A 17,435-nucleotide genomic window follows, 5' to 3' on the forward strand; every position below is an offset into this window, starting at 1 on the left:
ACTTGAACGTGAAGGTCACGATCACGTGAAGAGCTTCCCGATTTGTCCATGTGACAAAACGCGTACCCTGGATCTTGCTCGGCTTTGAGTTGTCAACCCAAGAAAAGACTTACATGGCGTCCAAGGCTTCAAGCTCAACGCAATCAAGTCAAACGAAATTCATCAAGCCAGCTTCAAAGAGAATAACAAAACTTAAAGTAGAATCGTTGAATAACGGGGTAGATGGGTCTGGAAAACGGCTGAATCCATTGAATGCAGTACGTTCACTGATAACAAACTGTATACCCTTCTAAACAAGGAAAATGTTCAGTTTGTCAACCTACCCTTGTCTCAACCCAAATTTTTTATATCACAAACCTCGATGTCAACCAAGGCGAAAGGGAAAGCCAAGGAGAAGGAGAGAGAAGTCATAGACGTGGATGCATTGAGTGGAAACGAGACAGAAGGGCTACCTTTTGGAACTGAAGGTGCGGTTCCACTCTTCACAGGGATCGGTGATATCATATGAATCGCCATATCAAAGATGACCGTTTGTGGATCGATATATACGAACCGACGACAGAGGTATGCTAATAGCCTCCCGATTGCTTGACCAATGTTGATTATCATAGAGCGAGCTAGCTGTACACGTCAGGAAGGTTGAAGGCGTACGACGGTGGTTGAATGAAGCATTAGACGGAGGTCCTTCTGGAAAACTGAGACAGTATCGAGTACGTCCCCTCCAGATATATATGGAACGCAGTTCATCTAAGGATCATCTATTAGAGGGTTCTGGTGTTAACTGGTCCTGCAGGAACGGCGAAAACAAGTACAGTCAAAGCTTTGAGTCGCGAAATGGACTTTGAGTTACTAGAATGGAAGAACGCGATGAACGATCCGCTCGATGGAAATGGCTTTGGTGTGTGTATTGGAGTGACTTATGATGATCCTACCCTTATTCATTCAAATGCAGACAGTGACTCCATAGTCGCTTCCAGCCCCCGCCTAACAACTTCTGATTATGATTATGAAAGCTCTTACACCAAGTTCGAGGCTTTCCTCACCCGAGCTGCCAGTTGCAAAAACGTTTTTTCATCGTCAGCACCGTCGACTAAACGGAGAATTATACTACTAGAGGATCTTCCCAATCTCGGACATTTGGACACGCGAGCAAAGTTCCACAACGCTCTGAAGGCGATTGTTGAAACTCTGAATCCAAATCCGGTTCCCATCGTTATCATTGTCAGTGACTCTGGGATACGAGGAGAGGCAGGGGACGAAAGGTTAGCAAGTGGCATGTGGAAGAAGGATCAGGACGGAGCTCTCGATGTGTATTCTGTTCTTTCTAAGGAATTATTGAATGGTCAATTTGTCACGCAGCTCAGGTGAGCCACTTCTATCCGTCTTCTCTACCCTTCTACTTGGATTAATTACCTCGAAGATTTAACCCAATAGCGCCGACGCTACTGAAGAAAGCTCTTCAAACGCTACTCAATACACATTACTCATCAGCGCCAAAAGGAATTCGCAAGTCTCCCATCACGACCCAACTTCTTGACGTGGTGGTTGATTCTGCCAATGGTGACATACGAAGTGCTATCATGACTCTTCAATTTGCTTGTATACGGTTCGGAAATCAACAGAACTCGAAATCAAAAAGCCGCAAGAACTCGAAATTAGAAGCTGAGGTGCTTATGGAAAGCATCACTCGAAGAGAACAGAGTTTGGTTTTGTTCCATCTCATGGGAAAGGTTCTGTATAATAAAAGTGAAGCGTGCACGGTTCATAGAATAATCACCTATACTGACTCTCCTTGGCTTGCATTAGGGAAAGGCGACCCTCCCGCTCCGTCGGCAACTGCGAGAGATATCAAAAGAGACGAGGAAGTCGATCGTGGACTAGTAGACCCGCCCTCGCTACCACTGCATTCAAGAGAGCATGAGAGGAAAGCGAGCAGAGTAGACATTGACGTACGCCCGAAAAATATCAATTGGGCTCCCTGCTCAACTCTGACATCCTTTCGTGTAGCGCATATACGCCGATTCGCCCATCGACTCTTCCTTGTTTTCACTTTACATTCACCAAAATTATCCTCAATTCACCGACAACGTCGATCAGTGCCACGGAGTTGCCGACTGGCTGAGCTGGACTGATTCTAGTGGTGGCGAAGCTGTAGGCTGACCATTTCACCTGTATACCTCTTCCATCTACTCACGTCGTTCATTCAGTGGTACCAAGTCAACCCTCACCGTTTCCATCTTCTAGCGTTGGGAACGTTGCATTCCCTGCCTACGCCTGTGCAACGGCGGTCTCAGAGGGTATTCAAACCCGAATTCTTTAATGTTTTACAGAAGGAGAAAGAGGCTTGGGAGGGCGTGAAAGACGTGAGGTCTTGGATTATACATCGGACAGTGGCAAAAAAGGAGAGCGATGACTGGGTTTGTTTCTTTCCCTTTCTTCCAACTGCACGGCACCAGCTCAATGTCATTGTATTAATTACGCTAGAGTGGACCGTTAGGATGGGATATCAGTCGATGGAGCCCTTCGTTGATTGCGACTGAGCTAGCTGCAGTGTTGAAGATCCGAGACGGCCACCGATCCGGTCGACCTCCATCGTCACATAGGCTGTTTTCGGCCCTCAAGTTCGTTAAACCTGCTCTTTCTGCAGGTTCCTCTGCACAACAATTGGGAGAGAATGAAGGTGGGATGGAAGACGAGGCGCTTGAAACAATTGCTGAGCGTGAAGAAGGCGGGCTGTGGAACGAGGAACATCAAGACAATTTGCGAGAAAACGTTGGCGGTTGGCTAGATAGCGATGACATTGAAGAGTTCTGATTCCGGTAGTTATCAAACTACCTTTCCTGCTCCTGCTTAGTTTGTTAATACCTCCATCCTGCGTGCTCACCCCTGCCCGTTCTACATACCGTATCTGATCAGCGTAATAATCTATAACAATGTGTCAACATAAGTATGACAATAGAGTCTTTTCCCTCCAGTATCATCCGATATTCCAGTACATAAATACCATCACATATGATTGCCCCGTGATGTAGACTCGATAGCTTATTTCCACCCTGTCATAATCCATCTGAATTCGAAAGGCATCGTCCTTGGGAGGAGGAATCAGGAGCACAATATTCGAGATAGTCCACCGGAAACACGAGTTCAACCGATGTGAACCTTGCCGTTGGGCAACCATATGGCTGAGTAGACAACACATTCGCGAATCATCCGTGTTACTGTTAGAGTCTCGGAGTGACAAAGCCAAACACGTTCAAGTAAGCTTTAGTCAACCTGGTTAGGATCCCGTTTCCCATATCCAGCGGGTTAATCTGCGAAGGAATGTTCGCTGTTGACCCGAGAGATAGTTCTTGGCATTATCACACTGTTGAGATTGACCTGGGAACCATTCCGAGATCGAGAATGGTACAGAGACCCACTGACCTCCAAGTCATGATCAGGAGAGGGTAAAGGCGACGTATTCCCTGAACTTGAAGACGATGAGACGTTTATCGATGGGAAAGAATTCGAACGGACAGGAGATTCCCTTTTGAGGGACACCTCGCCTGAGACAAGGGGGTGAGCAAGGTTCAAGGAGGAAGGTCGTCTCGTTCTGCTACTTGAACGAGAAACCGGACGGGCTTTAGGAATTAGTTTTTGGAAAGGATGCCACTTCTTCCTCGGTGAGGGCGGTGTCGAAAAGGCGCCACGGTAGTGGCCATTTCCGTTCAGGGATATTCCTTCCTCTAGAGAATAAGTGTCGACGTCTCTCCTTGTTAGTCTCCGTAATGACCGACGAAAGACTGGACGGAGTCTTCGCCAGAGGGGCCAAGTTATGAGAATGAGAACGAGCATGACTAGAATATAGAGTAATATGACAGGGGAGAAACCCAAAGACGGTCGGGTCAAAGAATAGGGTAGATGTGGAGATATGCGATTCTCGAGAGCCTCCATTGAGAAGGGTCTTATTGGGGTTATTGGGGAAGTTTCTGATTCGGGTACGTCGTCAATAGGATCGACGATGGGTTTTGCATTTTTGAGCGGCGGTACTTCACTGCTCGCTACAAGCACCATCTTTCCCAATGTCCAACTGATCGCAATGTCTCCAACAGTGTCGACAGACTGAAACGTTGGTCGTCCCAAACCTTTTTCCTCCGCCTGTTCAGCAACTTCGTTGTCGTTGCTAGTGCTGTTGCCCCCGAAGTCGACGATGCGAGGCATTCCTATGCCCTCGTGCAGAACATTGGCTATCCATGCAGCTTTGAAACACTGCATGCTCAGGCGAGACAACTCCACCTGTGGACCCCATTTCCCGACTTCAACAACTTGACCGTCCTTGTTTTCTACCTCTCCATCTCCACTGTGCTGAGATCGTTCATGCTGGCGCACTATATCGTCCCACTCCATCGAGCAGAACTTGGATGCCGCGCGTTCGTACTCGACGAAGTTATACGGTCCACCGAGCCCAAAAACATGCTCGGAAGAGAACCAGTATTCCGATACACCGATGAAGTGGGAGACCGAAAAATCAATGGGGGGAACGTGTATCCCGTTCATGAGGCAGGGAGTGTCAGGGCATGGTGCGTTATTGTTGAGAAGTGGAGAAGACTTTTGCATACACTCCTCAAAGGAGCCTGTGCCTATTAGACGATGAGTCTTTTTGGCATGGTCACTAGCTGACCCTACATGAACAGGCGTCTCCGTAAGTTCCAGATGTTTTGGTAAACAGGGGTCAGCAACGACGTCGTTGTCGCCATCTCCGTGCCGACTTTCCTCAAACTCATTGATCGCCACCCCAACGTATTTCTCTCTCGCCTGGTTTGTGCCGTATCCTAACCAGGTTGCAACGAAAACCCGGTGTTGTATCTCCTTCCCACCCAACAGACGTAGCCGAACGTTGATCAAGTCGCTTTTATCTTTTTGGTACGTGTTGCTTGGCTCAAAAGCGATTTGAGTCGATGCACCACCCATATCCAAGAACCCGTATGTTGTGTGTTTAGTACTCGAACTGGAGAATCCGTCCATAAGGTAATTCACGGCTATCCATCCGAAAAGCCCCTCCTCCTCTCCAGTGATGATTCGGACGCTGGAACCACACGGACCGGCGGCGGAGGAAACGTCAATTTTGAAGTGTGAATGATAGACGAAAAAATTGCACGTCTCCCTCAATATGTTTGCCTGTTGTTCTGGTGTGAGCAAACGCATACCGGCCGTGGCTAAGAAGTATAAGGGTGTTTCAGCTTGGAGTTTGGGTGGTATAAGGTCTCTGGCATGAGCGAGAAGCGGTCGTAGATAACCAGGAATATCGTGAAGATGGTCGGCGAATGAAGAGATACCTTTTAAAAACGATTCACCAGGTGGCAGAATGTGTAACAAAATAACACGTACCAGGTTCCGCCTTTTTTACCCATCCTTCCCCATCTCTAGTGCCCTTCTCGACTTTCGGTAGAGTGTTGGCGAGTTCGTCACCCTTGTCAGCCAAGACAAATCTAGGATCCCTCCAACTATAAATCTGCAACCTTGAACCTGACGAGCCAGCGTCAATTACGATACCAAAGCGCCGGCCAGCAAGCCAGGCATTGCCAGCAGTTGGAGGGGGCATCGAGCAAGATTAAAAAGAAAAGAAGGCCGACAGAAGGGACAAAACGTCCTTCGAAACGGTGAAGCAGTGCGCGCCAGATGTTGGAGGAGTAAACGGAATCGTGGCCATTCGTAGGCGATCTACTTTATATCACGTGTTTTGCGCCACGACGCCCAAATGCCGACTCCGCTTTGACGTATTTCGACATATTTTTGATCCAGACCAACATCAAGACAGCGCTGGAGTCGAGAGTTCAATATCAATGTAAGTGGACAATATCTTTCTACCTATGTATTTAAACTCACCAGAATTTGGCGAATCTGCCGCATTGAGATGTCGATGCCAACACGATCTTGTTTCGACTGCCTGCACTGCGTACTATTGCGTATAGACGGACCTGAATTTGAGAAACTGTTCGTCAATGTGATGAACCAAGTGCAGTGTGAGTAACTTTGCCATTTTCGAAAGAATCTATGAGCTCACGTTAATCAAGGGAACAAAATGCATGGGCGTCTGGTGTCAGGAACTTCCGAAAGAATACACAGGCTCTGAGGTTCTGATGGCCACTGGAAGGTCGAACACTGAGCCCCTTACTCAAGACGCAAGCCACCTCAACTGCATATCCCACCGACCAAAAGCCCTGATAATTGATAGCAAACCCTCTGGCACAATCTGGCAGACGAATAGAGCAGGTGAAACGAAGATGTCGATGTCACATTGTGCGTTCATCACTACTTTTCACAAGCGGGGATCGAAGGAATGTCACTCATTTATAAAGCCCCTGAAACCCGAAGATTTCATGATGGAAGCAACCTCAAACCGACCCCTCGCTTCCATCCAAAGTGTGCCTTGCAATGAATGGCCAAGACTTGGACTTCAACTCGGTTGTTGACGGTTAAACGGGTATAACCTCTTACTTATAATCCTGAATCAACAATTGAATGCAGCCCTGCCGGTTCTTCTTGGGTCTGTTATCACCAAGTCATCACCCTGAGTATTCTTCGCTACTGAAACGCGCTGTTGTCAGTGCGCGTCGGACCATGGTAAGCTGGCACCATCAAAAATTTTCGCAACAAATTCATTTCATTCCGGTATAAAGATAAGTATCTCTGGCGACCGCTGTATTCATCCAAAGTTCGATCCCTCCTCCAGGTTACCCCACGATGAAGGTTTCCGACTTGAAGGCGTTGCCTCTCGCTATCCTCCTTTACGCTAGCTGCGCAATTAGCGTAACATTTACACCTCTCGACGAGAAACCAGGTCTCATTGACAACGGAAAATTTGGCCCAGCTGTGGAAGTCGTTCACCTATTCAGAGGGCAGGCTCCCGTCGGTATAACGGTATCCAAGTCTGGGCGGGCATTCATAAACTTTCCGCGGTGAGTGTATTTCAACGATCAAGTTCTTTGGCGGTAAATGTTGAACAGTACCTGCCAAAATGCAATGTTAGAGGGGACCTCGCTTCTAACCCAATGACGGTCGCAGAAATAGTAAACGACACAACGGAGGTTCCCTTCCCCAACCTCGAATTCAACACACCACCAGAGGGTCTAGTCGATACCTCTTCGGGACGTCCCACAGCCTCCAATGATTCCAATCATTTCATCAACGTCCAAGCAGTTGTACTAGATCCTAAAGGTCGCCTTTGGGCTTTGGATACTGGCCGGCCTGTGGTAGAAGGAGGAGACGCTCTCCCATCCGTGCCAGGTGGCCCAAAATTGGTTGGATTCGAAGTGGGAGGATCAGATTCGTCGACACCCTTCAAAACTATCACCTTCCCCGAGACTGTTTTACCTCCTTTGGGATTTCTGAACGATGTTCGGTTCGACCTGACACCTAGCTTGACTTCCTCAGGCCAGGGTGTGGCGTACATCACTGACAGTGGTGAGTATTTACGTGTGCGCCATACAGGGCCCCCTAAATATAAATATATCGAATACAGGCGCGCATGGTATTATCGTGGTCGATCTGGGAACAGGCGAATCTTGGAGGCATCTTGACCAACTCAAATCGACGAGCCCTGTACCAAACTTCCTACCCACATTTTTCGGTGTCCCGACCTACGCAGCCTCGGGATTATACCCCGCTTCTCACTGGGAGACTGTCGTCGGAGGTGGAGCTGACGGTAAGTTATTATTAATGCAATACTTGACAGAGCTTCTGTTAATGATTGTGATTAGGTTTGGCGATTTCCACTGACGGACGATCCTTGTACTTTACTCCGTTTTCAAGTAGGGACCTCTATCGAGTCGAAACAGCCCCTTTGCGTGTTAATCCCGCTAACGACACCTTTGCTGTAATACGCGCAGCACAGAGTGTACAGTATCTTGGAGAGGTGCGCTCCTTACTTCTACCTAACGCCCCATTGAGTAGTATCCTTAATTTATATCCAGATGGGTGGCGCTGCTGATGGATTTGAGACCGACGATACAGGATTGATATACATTAGCAATCGTGAACACAACTCGATCAGTACATTTAACTCTCAGACAGGCCTAATCGAGTTATATGCCAGGGATCCAATGATGGCGTGGCCTGATACCCTCTCGTTCGTGTCCCTTCGAGTTGTTGCCTTGTGTCGACAATGTAACTGATTGAGGCATGGATTACAGAGTTGCGGACGATGGATTCCTGTATATGACAGTGACACAGGCATGGATGAGCGGGTTCTATCAAAATGGGACCGATAAGAGGGTCAAGCCTTTTGGGTTGCTCAGGATTCCGATTCCAGGGAAGCCTGTGAGGTTGATGTGATTATCATTTGAATATTTGAATTAAAATATCCACCATCTCGTTACTTCCCCCTCTGAATGGTTATCAGGCGAGTTCGCTGCGGGATCGAGTACAGACTGCGCTCGCGTTTCGTTGTTTTAGTAGAGTAAACCCTCCCAATATATCATGTTATGATACGCGGGAACCCAACTAACTACGTGCCAAGTTGGACATAGTAATCGTGGCGCACAATCAAAGGTACATAAGTACGGTAGAACTTGTTTTATTTTTTTATGTCGCGAAAGGGCAATAAACACACTCAAGCAAAACAGCAGTTGAATACCAATATGGAAAGATTTCAAGGAGGGAGGGCCGACGCGCAAGTCTACCCAGTGAAGACATACGGCTCTAAACCATTTTTTCATCTCGAAATTGTTCTCCTCCCGTGTTAGTCTCCGTCGACGAATGAAGAGCAACGTCGTCCGGGCCGATTCGGATTACGGTACCAGCAGATAGCTGTTGATGGGCGGAACTCCGTACACGACCAGGGGGTTCGGCGAATATCATTCCAGAGACCGCCTGTCCCTGCTCGATAGTTTCAACAGTTTTTCCGTATGCCGCTCTTACGATGATCAGAGTTGGAGCAATACCCTGTTCAGGCGGTCAAGGTGCACCATGCAATTAGTTGGTCTCAAGGAGAGAGATAGTTGAGAAACATTTCACCCACCGACATCAACGCCGAGAACACAGTGAGGTCGACGGGAATTAGTCCATGTTCTGTGGAATCCAACTCGAGCTCGAGCAGGGTGGACGTCACCAGGGCGACTGAATATAATATCCCGGATTCAAGTCTAGCATTCCGATCAGCGCCCTGTCATTCAACGCAAGAATATGGTCGAGCCTAAACCACTGACATGATCGCCACAATCGTTCCGTACTTAACGTGTGTCGATTGACCCATGAGCTGTCTCGCTTGACGGCCTAATCGCCAGATTCCACCTCCTTGTTCAGTTTGCCAGAGTTCAGACTCCACTGATCTTGGTTTTATTAGGGGTACGTACCTGCAAAGAGCGTCAAAGCAAGATTGAAACCAGCGACCGCTAGCCAACCACCGTTATTCACTGCAGCGGCGCTCAGCATAAGCCTTATATTGGATTCGATCCTGAGGTCGCTGTATCCGATAGTCATTCCGATAAAAGTTCCCAGCAGTAAGCCTGAGTTGAGACAGATTGGCTTAAGTACCGCAATCACGTGGAGAACCAACGAACAAGATACCATTTATGACAAAAGCGATGAAGGCGAGGGGATACAGGACGATTTTTCTTGATCCCCAAATTATGTAGCAACGGTAGATCTGAATTACACGGTACGGGTTTGTAGAATTTCCATATGTGTACTAGACAATCACTTACCAGCGTAGAATCGGCGACCGCACTGATGACATATTTGGTCAATTGCTGTCCTATACTTTTGTGCGGAAAAAAGCACGCACTTCATCAGAACCAGTACCACGTTAGAGATGGTATAGGCTGAAACAACGCAAGATGACTCGATGAGAAAAAAAAGGCAGACATTCAAGGAGGAAAGGCCCCACTAACGTATGGTCTTTGTAACTTCCCCCTGGCCGTAATTGACGAAAGGAAAATAGTCCTTTGTCTTCAATCCTTTAAACTCGAGGATCGATTCTCGTACATAGCTATAGGTTTCGGTAGCCACCACAAGCGTTGCCATCGCGAACAGTGAAATGGTCCAACCCCAATAAAGCTTGGAGACGTTGTTCTTACTACGATGCAGGGCACGAATCGATAGACCGAAAAGCACGATGTAAATCCCTGTTGAAGAATAAGATTATTTCAACCCTGCTGTCGAGATGATTCAATATCGCCATAGAGGCGGTACTCACCATAAGTACAGAACATGAGCTTGTGCGAGATAGAAAGTCCGTCAGAGAGAACCGCAAATACGTAGTAGGTTGCGACTCACCGCAAATGTAGCAAATGGTTCGATGAGAACATTCTCGACGGTAATGTAAGGGGCGACGAGTTGTTCAATTTCATCGTCAGAGGACATTGTGTCGGCCTTGTATTTCCAGGAGACGTGGTGGGTTGCTAACCCATGGCATCGTTCTTAAAAAGCCCGCAGCTTTCCTTGAGATTCAAATTTTCCGGGCCACCTACCGTAAGCTTCAGGGACCTGATACGTCAAAGTGTCACAGACATGAGCACACAACCCTCCTACTTGAATGGCCTAAAGGTCTGATCATCAATGGCGGGGTGTTGACAGGAGGTGGCTTGACCTTTGCCGTTGTTCTGGACTCCGATATTGGTCCGAGAAATCGAAATCGAATGCCAAAGGCAGTTGCAAATATGCTCTATGAAACGCGCACCGGAATAGCACAAGGCACATACTGGTAGATGTTGGCTAATTCGGGGAGGTTCACAGAGCAAAAGTTCCGAATTAAATGGCAGCATCAAAGTGGTCGGTAGATTCTGATACCTGTGAGTGGCTGGTAGGTATTGATGAGAGGTAGATGATCAAGGGATTGAAGGCGAGGACAATATTTCCGACATACCTCAGTGTCAACAATCATCACATGTCATGTGAAAGTCGGTCCATATACCCGTTAAAGCCGCCGAAGCCGAAGCCGAAAGAGAAAGCGACTTATGAGCTGAGAGTCGTTCCCTTCCTTCTCAGCCAGAGTGCCCTTTCAGAACTTGTAACAGACAATACAAGTCGACCGTTTTCAATGAACGGGTTAAATAAACAGTTCGAGAGTGCGATGAGTATGTATACAACACTTGCACTCGGTAGTTCTTACCCTCTTCAAGTTCCCCTTCTATCCCCCCACACGAGTTCCGTTCTTATCCGTGCATTGAAACCACACACTACAGGCAGGGAATAAGCCACTGGGCTCATCACCAGCGTCCTTCAATAACAACGCTACCACACCATGAGGAGGAACGGCTTTAGCTGTGAAATTGCGAACTGCAGTTCCGTTGTTTGTATGCGTCCAGAGGTCCTATAGAAAGTAGGCGAAGACGAAAATGAGCGATCAAAGAATGCTACACCATTACAAGAGATCGTAAAGCGTTTATATACTCACCCTGACGGAATACTGTCTTCCAGCACGAATCCAAGGAGACTCCGTGAGGTTAAAGGTCATCGAGGCCGTTTCGTTGAGGGTATTGAGCTGATGATGACGGTAGGTGATTGTACCTTCAACCACAGAGGAAAATGGCTTACAAGCATGATAACCGTCCCATTCTCCGAACGACCGCTCCAATACTGAGCTGGGAAACTGCTGTTGGATGTCCAATCGGGCTATAAGAGAGATTGTAAGAGATGCTAAAAGTTATACGGGTATGTGAGCACTCCTCGAACTCACATTTATACCCCACCTGAAAGGAGCAATGGATTCTCCTACGACCGGGTCTTGATTGATAGCCAAGACTTCCCTGTTTTTCAAAATTTCAAGAATTTCTGGAGTGATCGCTGAAAGCTAAGATATACACAAGTGAGCAAGTGGTTTTAACAACGGAGAAGCGGTTTTTTTGGCTCACATTTGTTCCAATCTAAGGAATGGTCGCAAGAGCAGGAGATTAGATTTTGGGGGGACCAACGAGTCACATTCGTAGTACTGACAAGAAGAGGTGATTTCATCAAGGCCCACGCAGTGAAGTGCGATTTAGCTTCCTCCAGCGTGAGACCTCCGTTACCACTGATAGCAGTGGGAAAGTTGAGTTGAGTACCGCACCGGAAATCAATGAAAGATCTCATACATTTGTAGCTGAAAACCGCTCGCATCCATCGGTTGATTGATTGATACAGGAAGTCCCGATATCACGCACCATATCCAAATCATTCCTCCCGAAAAAATCGGTCGAAGTGGTAAGGAACGAGTTACTGCAAAATTCACTGGGTTCGTGATTGAGCATAGAGAGAAGAAAAGCACTCACAAATTGATAATGGAAGCCAAGGAATTCCATTCCGGAGCTATGTCGCCGGTTGTCTACCGTCAAGTCAGAAACTGCCCGGGAGGGGAAAAAAAAGGAGCTTACCCTCCAGCTCTGCCCGAATTGCTTTCCCCAGCTGTCAGATATGAAATTTCATTAGTCGCAAGGAAAAGTTTTAACGGCCTCGTACATCCAAACTTGGCTCTAGGAACACACGAAGGACACTCAGTTTATATCAGAAACCCGTTCACAGAAACTTTTCGTACCCATCCCCATTCGCACAAGCTGAACAAAACGGGAGGTTTATGTGTCTGCTTTGCGAGTCTTGCAATTGCATCAGCCATACGTTGGTATTCTTGAAACGGGAGGACTAAGAACAGCCGTTCTACTTCCGCAGGAGAACTTTCTGTACTCACTGCCAACGATCCCTTCTCGAATGATCGAATCGTAGGGAACTGGGGGAAAGTAATGAGACGGGTTGATGTAGAAAACGGGGCATGAGACATACTGGCGCAATTATCATATCTACGCGGGCACGGAGAAGCGAACGGTCATTGGGTTGCGAGACTTGCAAAATAGAACCTAACGCACTTGAGATAATCGAAACCCCAGTCTTGGAACGTCTTGATATCTCGATCTTCATTTTGGAAGGAGCCAGGGAATCCTCCGCAGGTGAACCATCCGGAATCACTGTACTATCGTAGGACTTTGCGTTAATTTCGCTGAAAGAGAAATTTCATGACAACTATCTTACGATGCCTGTTTTTCTGGGTGGAGGTCAATGGGTACTTCGTTCAGGTAAGTTCGAGAAGCGGCTTACAACCCGAGGGCGTGAATCTTGTCTGTGAGAGTTTTCATTCCACTTTTGAATCGAATGTGGTCTATAATTGATGCCACCTGTGAACTTGTAGCACAAAAATTAAATCATCGGGAACCTTACCTTCGACGATAAATCCATCTGCACTACGATTTTTCTCCGAATAACAGTCGTCAATGTTGACGTAGTTATAACCAGCGTCCTGAATATGACGATCGGTTGAAAATAGAAACACGTAAAGATGAGGTAAACGTACTTGGAGACCAAGAGACTTCATGAGCTTAGCAGTAGTAAAGACAAGGTCCTCGTCAATATCGCACTGAAAGGTTGCTGTTCGTCAGCGTTTCGCGGTTGGCAATCGAAGTTTTCTTACGTGGTACGCGTTCCAAGCTGAGTCGCGGCCAAACCACATCAAAGGACGGTTCGGTCAGGAGAAGTCTTTGACAGCTTACTATTGTATCCCAACACTGTAGAGTTCATGCAAGAAATGATCAGTACCCAGCTGATCGACGACGAACGATCAAAACTCACCAGGAACTCGACCAACGCCATTGTCCAACGCTTTGACGCCAACGACACAGCATAGTGCAAGGCCAACCGCAAATTTCAAGACGTGCATCATAGACTCCACACAGGTCAGATGGGAAGAACACCCGGCCTTTATATACCATTCCTCGCCCCTCCTATCCACATGGATGTGGCGTCCAGGGGGCATCGACGCTGATCTCGCGCTCCTTCAGCAAACTTCGAAATTGGGGTTCAAGCTCGTCAGTTCTTCCCTCGCTATCCAGTCATCTTCTCTTCAACCATATCCTGTTCAACAAGCCTAGCGCACTAGCGGAACCGATAGAGGGGGAATGTCTCGCCTTGAAACAAGGTAATTTACTTGGTCCTATGACGAATAGAAAAGGTGCCATGATTTTTATTCCACAGTACGGTCGTATTTCGGAGAAAGTTCATGGCAGTTGAGCAAGTTGGTGATGTTGAGGTTCTTCTATTAATATCATTACTCCTCGTATTTGTTCAGCAGACGTGTCATGAGGCTGGGAGGGAATCGCGACCGCCCCGAGGCCGGTTCTGGTCTCAATTTGCGAGAATTCCATGCTGCACGTTACGGGTTCGCACTCGAAGTACAAGGTCAGACCATTCGATGGTATGAGTGGTTGGACAAGTGCAGTGTGAGAATAATAATGGACGATCGAAAGGCGGACATGGGACCCTCGGTGACTGCACAATGGTATGCGATTGCGATTGATAATAGAGCTGTTATGTATCCATTTCCTGGTCCCAAGAAGGCGCGGCTGGAACGGACACAAACATCCTCCACAGCGTTAGAATCTTGTTTTAGGGTACCGATATCGAGCATGAACGAGGCTGACGGCGTAGGTTCAAAATTCAGATATGACCTTAGCGACAACAAAACTTTGGAAGCTGTTTGGAAGTGTGGGGATCATGAAAATTGAGGAATTTTGGTCGGTGTACTGACGGTACATCGGTCACCTTGGGCAGGGCCATGACAAGTGACGTAACCCCCTCTTAGGAAATGGACCCCGCTTGCAGTCGTGACAGAAATGGGCGAAAAAACAGCTACCCGTTCCCAATGTAGACAGAAACCACCTCAAAATAGCCAGAGGTATGTAGACAGAAACGGGGGTCGGAGGCAACTTTGTACGGGTCGAAAAGATTCCTGATCCTGAAGAGCAGCAATCTGCACTGACTCATTATCTTCAATTGGGACCCATCAGCGATCGCCGACGGGATGCCACTGCTCTCATCCTTTCACGACTACTATTCATGTCTCTAGCGAATGCGCTGGCACAGATTGGACGAGATGTGCGATGCGAGTTGTTGCATGCCCGGCAAAGTACAACAGGGACTCGTCATATCGCTGCAGAGCGAACAGACTCCCAATTTCCTCGAGCTTCAGGTAGAAACGATATTGAATGAGATTAAAGGATTGCTCGAGCTTCTAGGAGATGGAGATACCAAAGACGTCAAACGAGTATTTAAGGGCGGGTGGGACCTACAACCGAAGAATTCTACCGACCTCGCTAGTTGGTATGATCTACATCCGTTGAATGGAGCACTCGACTTTGACCACGGTACGGGCCTTGCTTCTCTCGATTTACTGTCTTCTCACCATCAAGTCTAACCCTCTCTGGCCAATCATCAGGGAAATTCTCAGAGGATAATCTGAAGAAAGTTACGATGGAGGACATCCGGTCCCTTTTCATGTCGCATGTCCATCCTGCTTCGACAGTTCGATCCAAACTATCCATCCACCTGATATCACAGAATCCAACGCAGATCAAGGGAGTCAGTGATGATGCGGTAGCAGCGTTCAACTCTCTACTGGAACAGCATAAAAGCCAACTTGATTTTGATGCCCCCCAGGCATGTGAAGACGCGAAGAGGGTTTTGGGAGCGAACCCGACGCTTTCAGAGTTCAGTCGGTACTGGTCTTCGATTCTGGACGAGTAGAAAGTCGATCATGAGGTCATTTTGAATCCGATACCTACCCTGATTGAGAGACATCCTGCGAATGGAGATGGAGTTCAGAAGATTGAAGGGGCTACGTATATTGAGAATGGTTCAAGACTTCCTATCGTTCCGGGAGTTAGATGTATCTGTATCTATGAGATTGTGTATCATCTATCATTGTGTATCATCTATCATTACATGAATGCGAAGTGTCCTCTAAAAGAACAACGAAACGAGGCGGTTCAACAAATACCTCTACAAGGAATAAGTATGAATAAGTCACATTTATCGTATAGTGTACATGTACATCTGTGCGAAGAGGAAAAGTTCAAACTGAAGAGAGAGCGGCAACTTGGAAATGTGCAATCGAGATGCACTCACATTCATCACTGGTTGGGCATAGGGTTCATAGCGGCGACAAAATTAAGGATTGTGGTTAATGTGCTCCGCTTGTCAGCGAACACGGGCGTATCAATGGCAGCTCGGTACCAGCCTAGGCGGTAGACGTCGTGGGCAATTCGGTTTGCCTTGACTTGCAAGTCATTATTTGTGTCCACGAGGATGCCCAATGTTTTTTGGTCAAGAAGGGGCTGAATTGAGGGATGGAGATTTCGGAAAGGTTCGAGTTTGGATTGGAGCACTTGGATTCTCTGTACTAACGGTCCAGAATAGAACTCGGCCCGAAAAGCATCCAGTGGGTTCGAGTTGTGTTTATCAAGCTGAAGAATCTCGACAATTTCTTCCCGTGCTTTGTACACCAGGTTCCGAATTTTGATATAGGAATAGCCAACTTTATCCTAGCATAGACCTAGGCATCAGCGCCAGCACTGGAGTACTTAACAAGGACGGAGAAAGAAGCATACACCAGCGGCTAGAACGTCAAAGGTTTCGGTCGTAGTATTCTTCAACCAATCAAGTTTATCCCCAAGTTCTTTATTTTCCGCTTTGAGCTCGGACATCCTCTCCTCTAGCTTCTCCATATACTTACTGTGCTCGTCCGCGTCTTCCTGATATTTCTCGTCCCTGTTCCTGTGATTCTCATGCAGCTCCTCAATTTCTTTTGCTACCTTCTTGACCTCCCTCTGCACTTCGTTCATCTCGTTGTCCATCTCCTGCTCTTTTTGCTTCATTTCGTTCACCTCATTCTCGAGCCGCAATAGAAGCTCCTCAAACCTATCTCTCTCAGGTTTGAGCGGAAGGAGAAGGGCGTGAGGTACAGGGTGGGGGTTTTCATGTTGCGGTTTCGATGGTACGATGACAGTAATGTGATGATCTTCTGTGGGGCACATATCAAGAATGCGTCTCCCGAGGTTCTCGTTGTTAACCTTCACCTTCATAGAGCTCACGTCGCCTTATGTAGCTTTGTCGTTAGGGAAAACCGAAGTAAAGTGTTTGCTTGTACGCACTCGTGATGAACAAGGTGATCGCGGCGGATTCTGGGCAAAAGCATCCTTCCTCGATCTTGAAGGTACTAGCCAGGCAATCGCGGGCAGCCTTTAGCGTGTTCCCTATCGTGTCCGTTTCTTTGACATCAAACGGGGTTGATGTGTTGCCATTGCAATAATTATAAATGACGACGGCTCGGCGGCCATCAGGTGACGGAGTACAGCAGTGGGATAATTTACAACGATTAGTGAACTCGCCCGATGAGTTCAGCGTGAGGAACGACCTGAAGGTGAGAGGCGATGGCGAGAAGATGAACGCAGGAAGAGGAATTGAACAGCATCACCGCTGCGTCGACGTGGGTTGTTTATTAAGTAGCACGTCTCAGACAGGGGGGAAATCCGTACGAAAATGTTATACAAGATATAAGAGAACGATACAGGAAACTATCAGACTTAACTATGTTGTAAGTACTGGAGGGGAAATAGCAGCATGGTACATGTACGATATAATAGCGAATAAGGCGGAGC

The 17,435-nt window shown here is 47.4% G+C and overlaps 8 protein-coding genes across 8 annotated transcripts; 4 read left to right on the forward strand and 4 right to left on the reverse strand.

Annotated features, from left to right (window-relative positions):
• Positions 1-83: 83 nt before the first annotated feature.
• E1B28_009221 (uncharacterized protein) lies at positions 84-2,814 on the forward strand (the record flags this gene model as incomplete). Its single annotated transcript, XM_043154098.1, has 11 exons — positions 84-257; positions 311-467; positions 524-564; positions 612-710; positions 766-898; positions 953-1,364; positions 1,421-1,746; positions 1,807-1,949; positions 2,008-2,151; positions 2,208-2,417; positions 2,485-2,814. The coding sequence occupies exons 1-11, from the start codon at positions 114-116 to the stop codon at positions 2,812-2,814; spliced, it is 2,139 nt and encodes a 712-aa protein (XP_043009386.1). The 5' UTR covers positions 84-113.
• Positions 2,815-3,306: 492 nt separating this feature from the next.
• Positions 3,307-5,695, reverse strand: E1B28_009222 (uncharacterized protein; the record flags this gene model as incomplete). Its single annotated transcript, XM_043154099.1, has 2 exons — positions 5,368-5,695; positions 3,307-5,315 (listed from the first exon to the last, which is right to left on the reverse strand). The coding sequence occupies exons 1-2, from the start codon at positions 5,579-5,581 to the stop codon at positions 3,307-3,309; spliced, it is 2,223 nt and encodes a 740-aa protein (XP_043009387.1). The 5' UTR covers positions 5,582-5,695.
• Positions 5,696-6,723: 1,028 nt separating this feature from the next.
• Positions 6,724-8,313, forward strand: E1B28_009223 (uncharacterized protein; the record flags this gene model as incomplete). Its single annotated transcript, XM_043154100.1, has 6 exons — positions 6,724-6,938; positions 7,010-7,443; positions 7,502-7,684; positions 7,740-7,894; positions 7,953-8,107; positions 8,172-8,313. The coding sequence occupies 6 exons, from the start codon at positions 6,724-6,726 to the stop codon at positions 8,311-8,313; spliced, it is 1,284 nt and encodes a 427-aa protein (XP_043009388.1).
• A 366-nt stretch (positions 8,314-8,679) lies between these two features.
• E1B28_009224 (uncharacterized protein) lies at positions 8,680-10,341 on the reverse strand (the record flags this gene model as incomplete). The annotated part of the gene is made up of 10 exons (XM_043154101.1): positions 8,680-8,922; positions 8,999-9,122; positions 9,186-9,273; positions 9,333-9,485; positions 9,547-9,625; positions 9,684-9,705; positions 9,764-9,800; positions 9,870-10,103; positions 10,175-10,193; positions 10,255-10,341. The coding sequence occupies 10 exons, from the start codon at positions 10,339-10,341 to the stop codon at positions 8,680-8,682; spliced, it is 1,086 nt and encodes a 361-aa protein (XP_043009389.1).
• Positions 10,342-11,107: 766 nt separating this feature from the next.
• On the reverse strand, positions 11,108-13,756 carry E1B28_009225 (uncharacterized protein; the record flags this gene model as incomplete). Its single annotated transcript, XM_043154102.1, has 22 exons — positions 11,108-11,290; positions 11,375-11,461; positions 11,515-11,592; positions 11,657-11,770; positions 11,832-11,843; positions 11,914-11,989; positions 12,051-12,058; positions 12,120-12,174; positions 12,228-12,280; positions 12,330-12,360; positions 12,415-12,428; positions 12,491-12,579; positions 12,641-12,679; positions 12,733-12,749; positions 12,816-12,919; positions 12,979-12,991; positions 13,045-13,105; positions 13,165-13,243; positions 13,298-13,360; positions 13,415-13,431; positions 13,494-13,508; positions 13,573-13,756. 22 exons carry the CDS (start codon positions 13,754-13,756, stop codon positions 11,108-11,110), a joined length of 1,392 nt encoding a protein of 463 aa, XP_043009390.1.
• A 322-nt stretch (positions 13,757-14,078) lies between these two features.
• E1B28_009226 (uncharacterized protein) lies at positions 14,079-14,504 on the forward strand (the record flags this gene model as incomplete). The annotated part of the gene is made up of 1 exon (XM_043154103.1): positions 14,079-14,504. The coding sequence occupies one exon, from the start codon at positions 14,079-14,081 to the stop codon at positions 14,502-14,504; it is 426 nt and encodes a 141-aa protein (XP_043009391.1).
• Positions 14,505-14,848: 344 nt separating this feature from the next.
• E1B28_009227 (uncharacterized protein) lies at positions 14,849-15,522 on the forward strand (the record flags this gene model as incomplete). Its single annotated transcript, XM_043154104.1, has 2 exons — positions 14,849-15,143; positions 15,215-15,522. 2 exons carry the CDS (start codon positions 14,849-14,851, stop codon positions 15,520-15,522), a joined length of 603 nt encoding a protein of 200 aa, XP_043009392.1.
• Positions 15,523-15,908: 386 nt separating this feature from the next.
• Positions 15,909-17,227, reverse strand: E1B28_009228 (uncharacterized protein; the record flags this gene model as incomplete). The annotated part of the gene is made up of 4 exons (XM_043154105.1): positions 16,929-17,227; positions 16,854-16,873; positions 16,386-16,798; positions 15,909-16,319 (listed from the first exon to the last, which is right to left on the reverse strand). Exons 1-4 carry the CDS (start codon positions 16,970-16,972, stop codon positions 15,909-15,911), a joined length of 888 nt encoding a protein of 295 aa, XP_043009393.1. The 5' UTR covers positions 16,973-17,227.
• Between the last annotated feature and the right edge of the window lie 208 nt (positions 17,228-17,435).

This window comes from Marasmius oreades, chromosome 5 (assembly GCF_018924745.1).
Source record: "Marasmius oreades isolate 03SP1 chromosome 5, whole genome shotgun sequence".
Lineage (NCBI taxonomy): Eukaryota > Fungi > Basidiomycota > Agaricomycetes > Agaricales > Marasmiaceae > Marasmius > Marasmius oreades.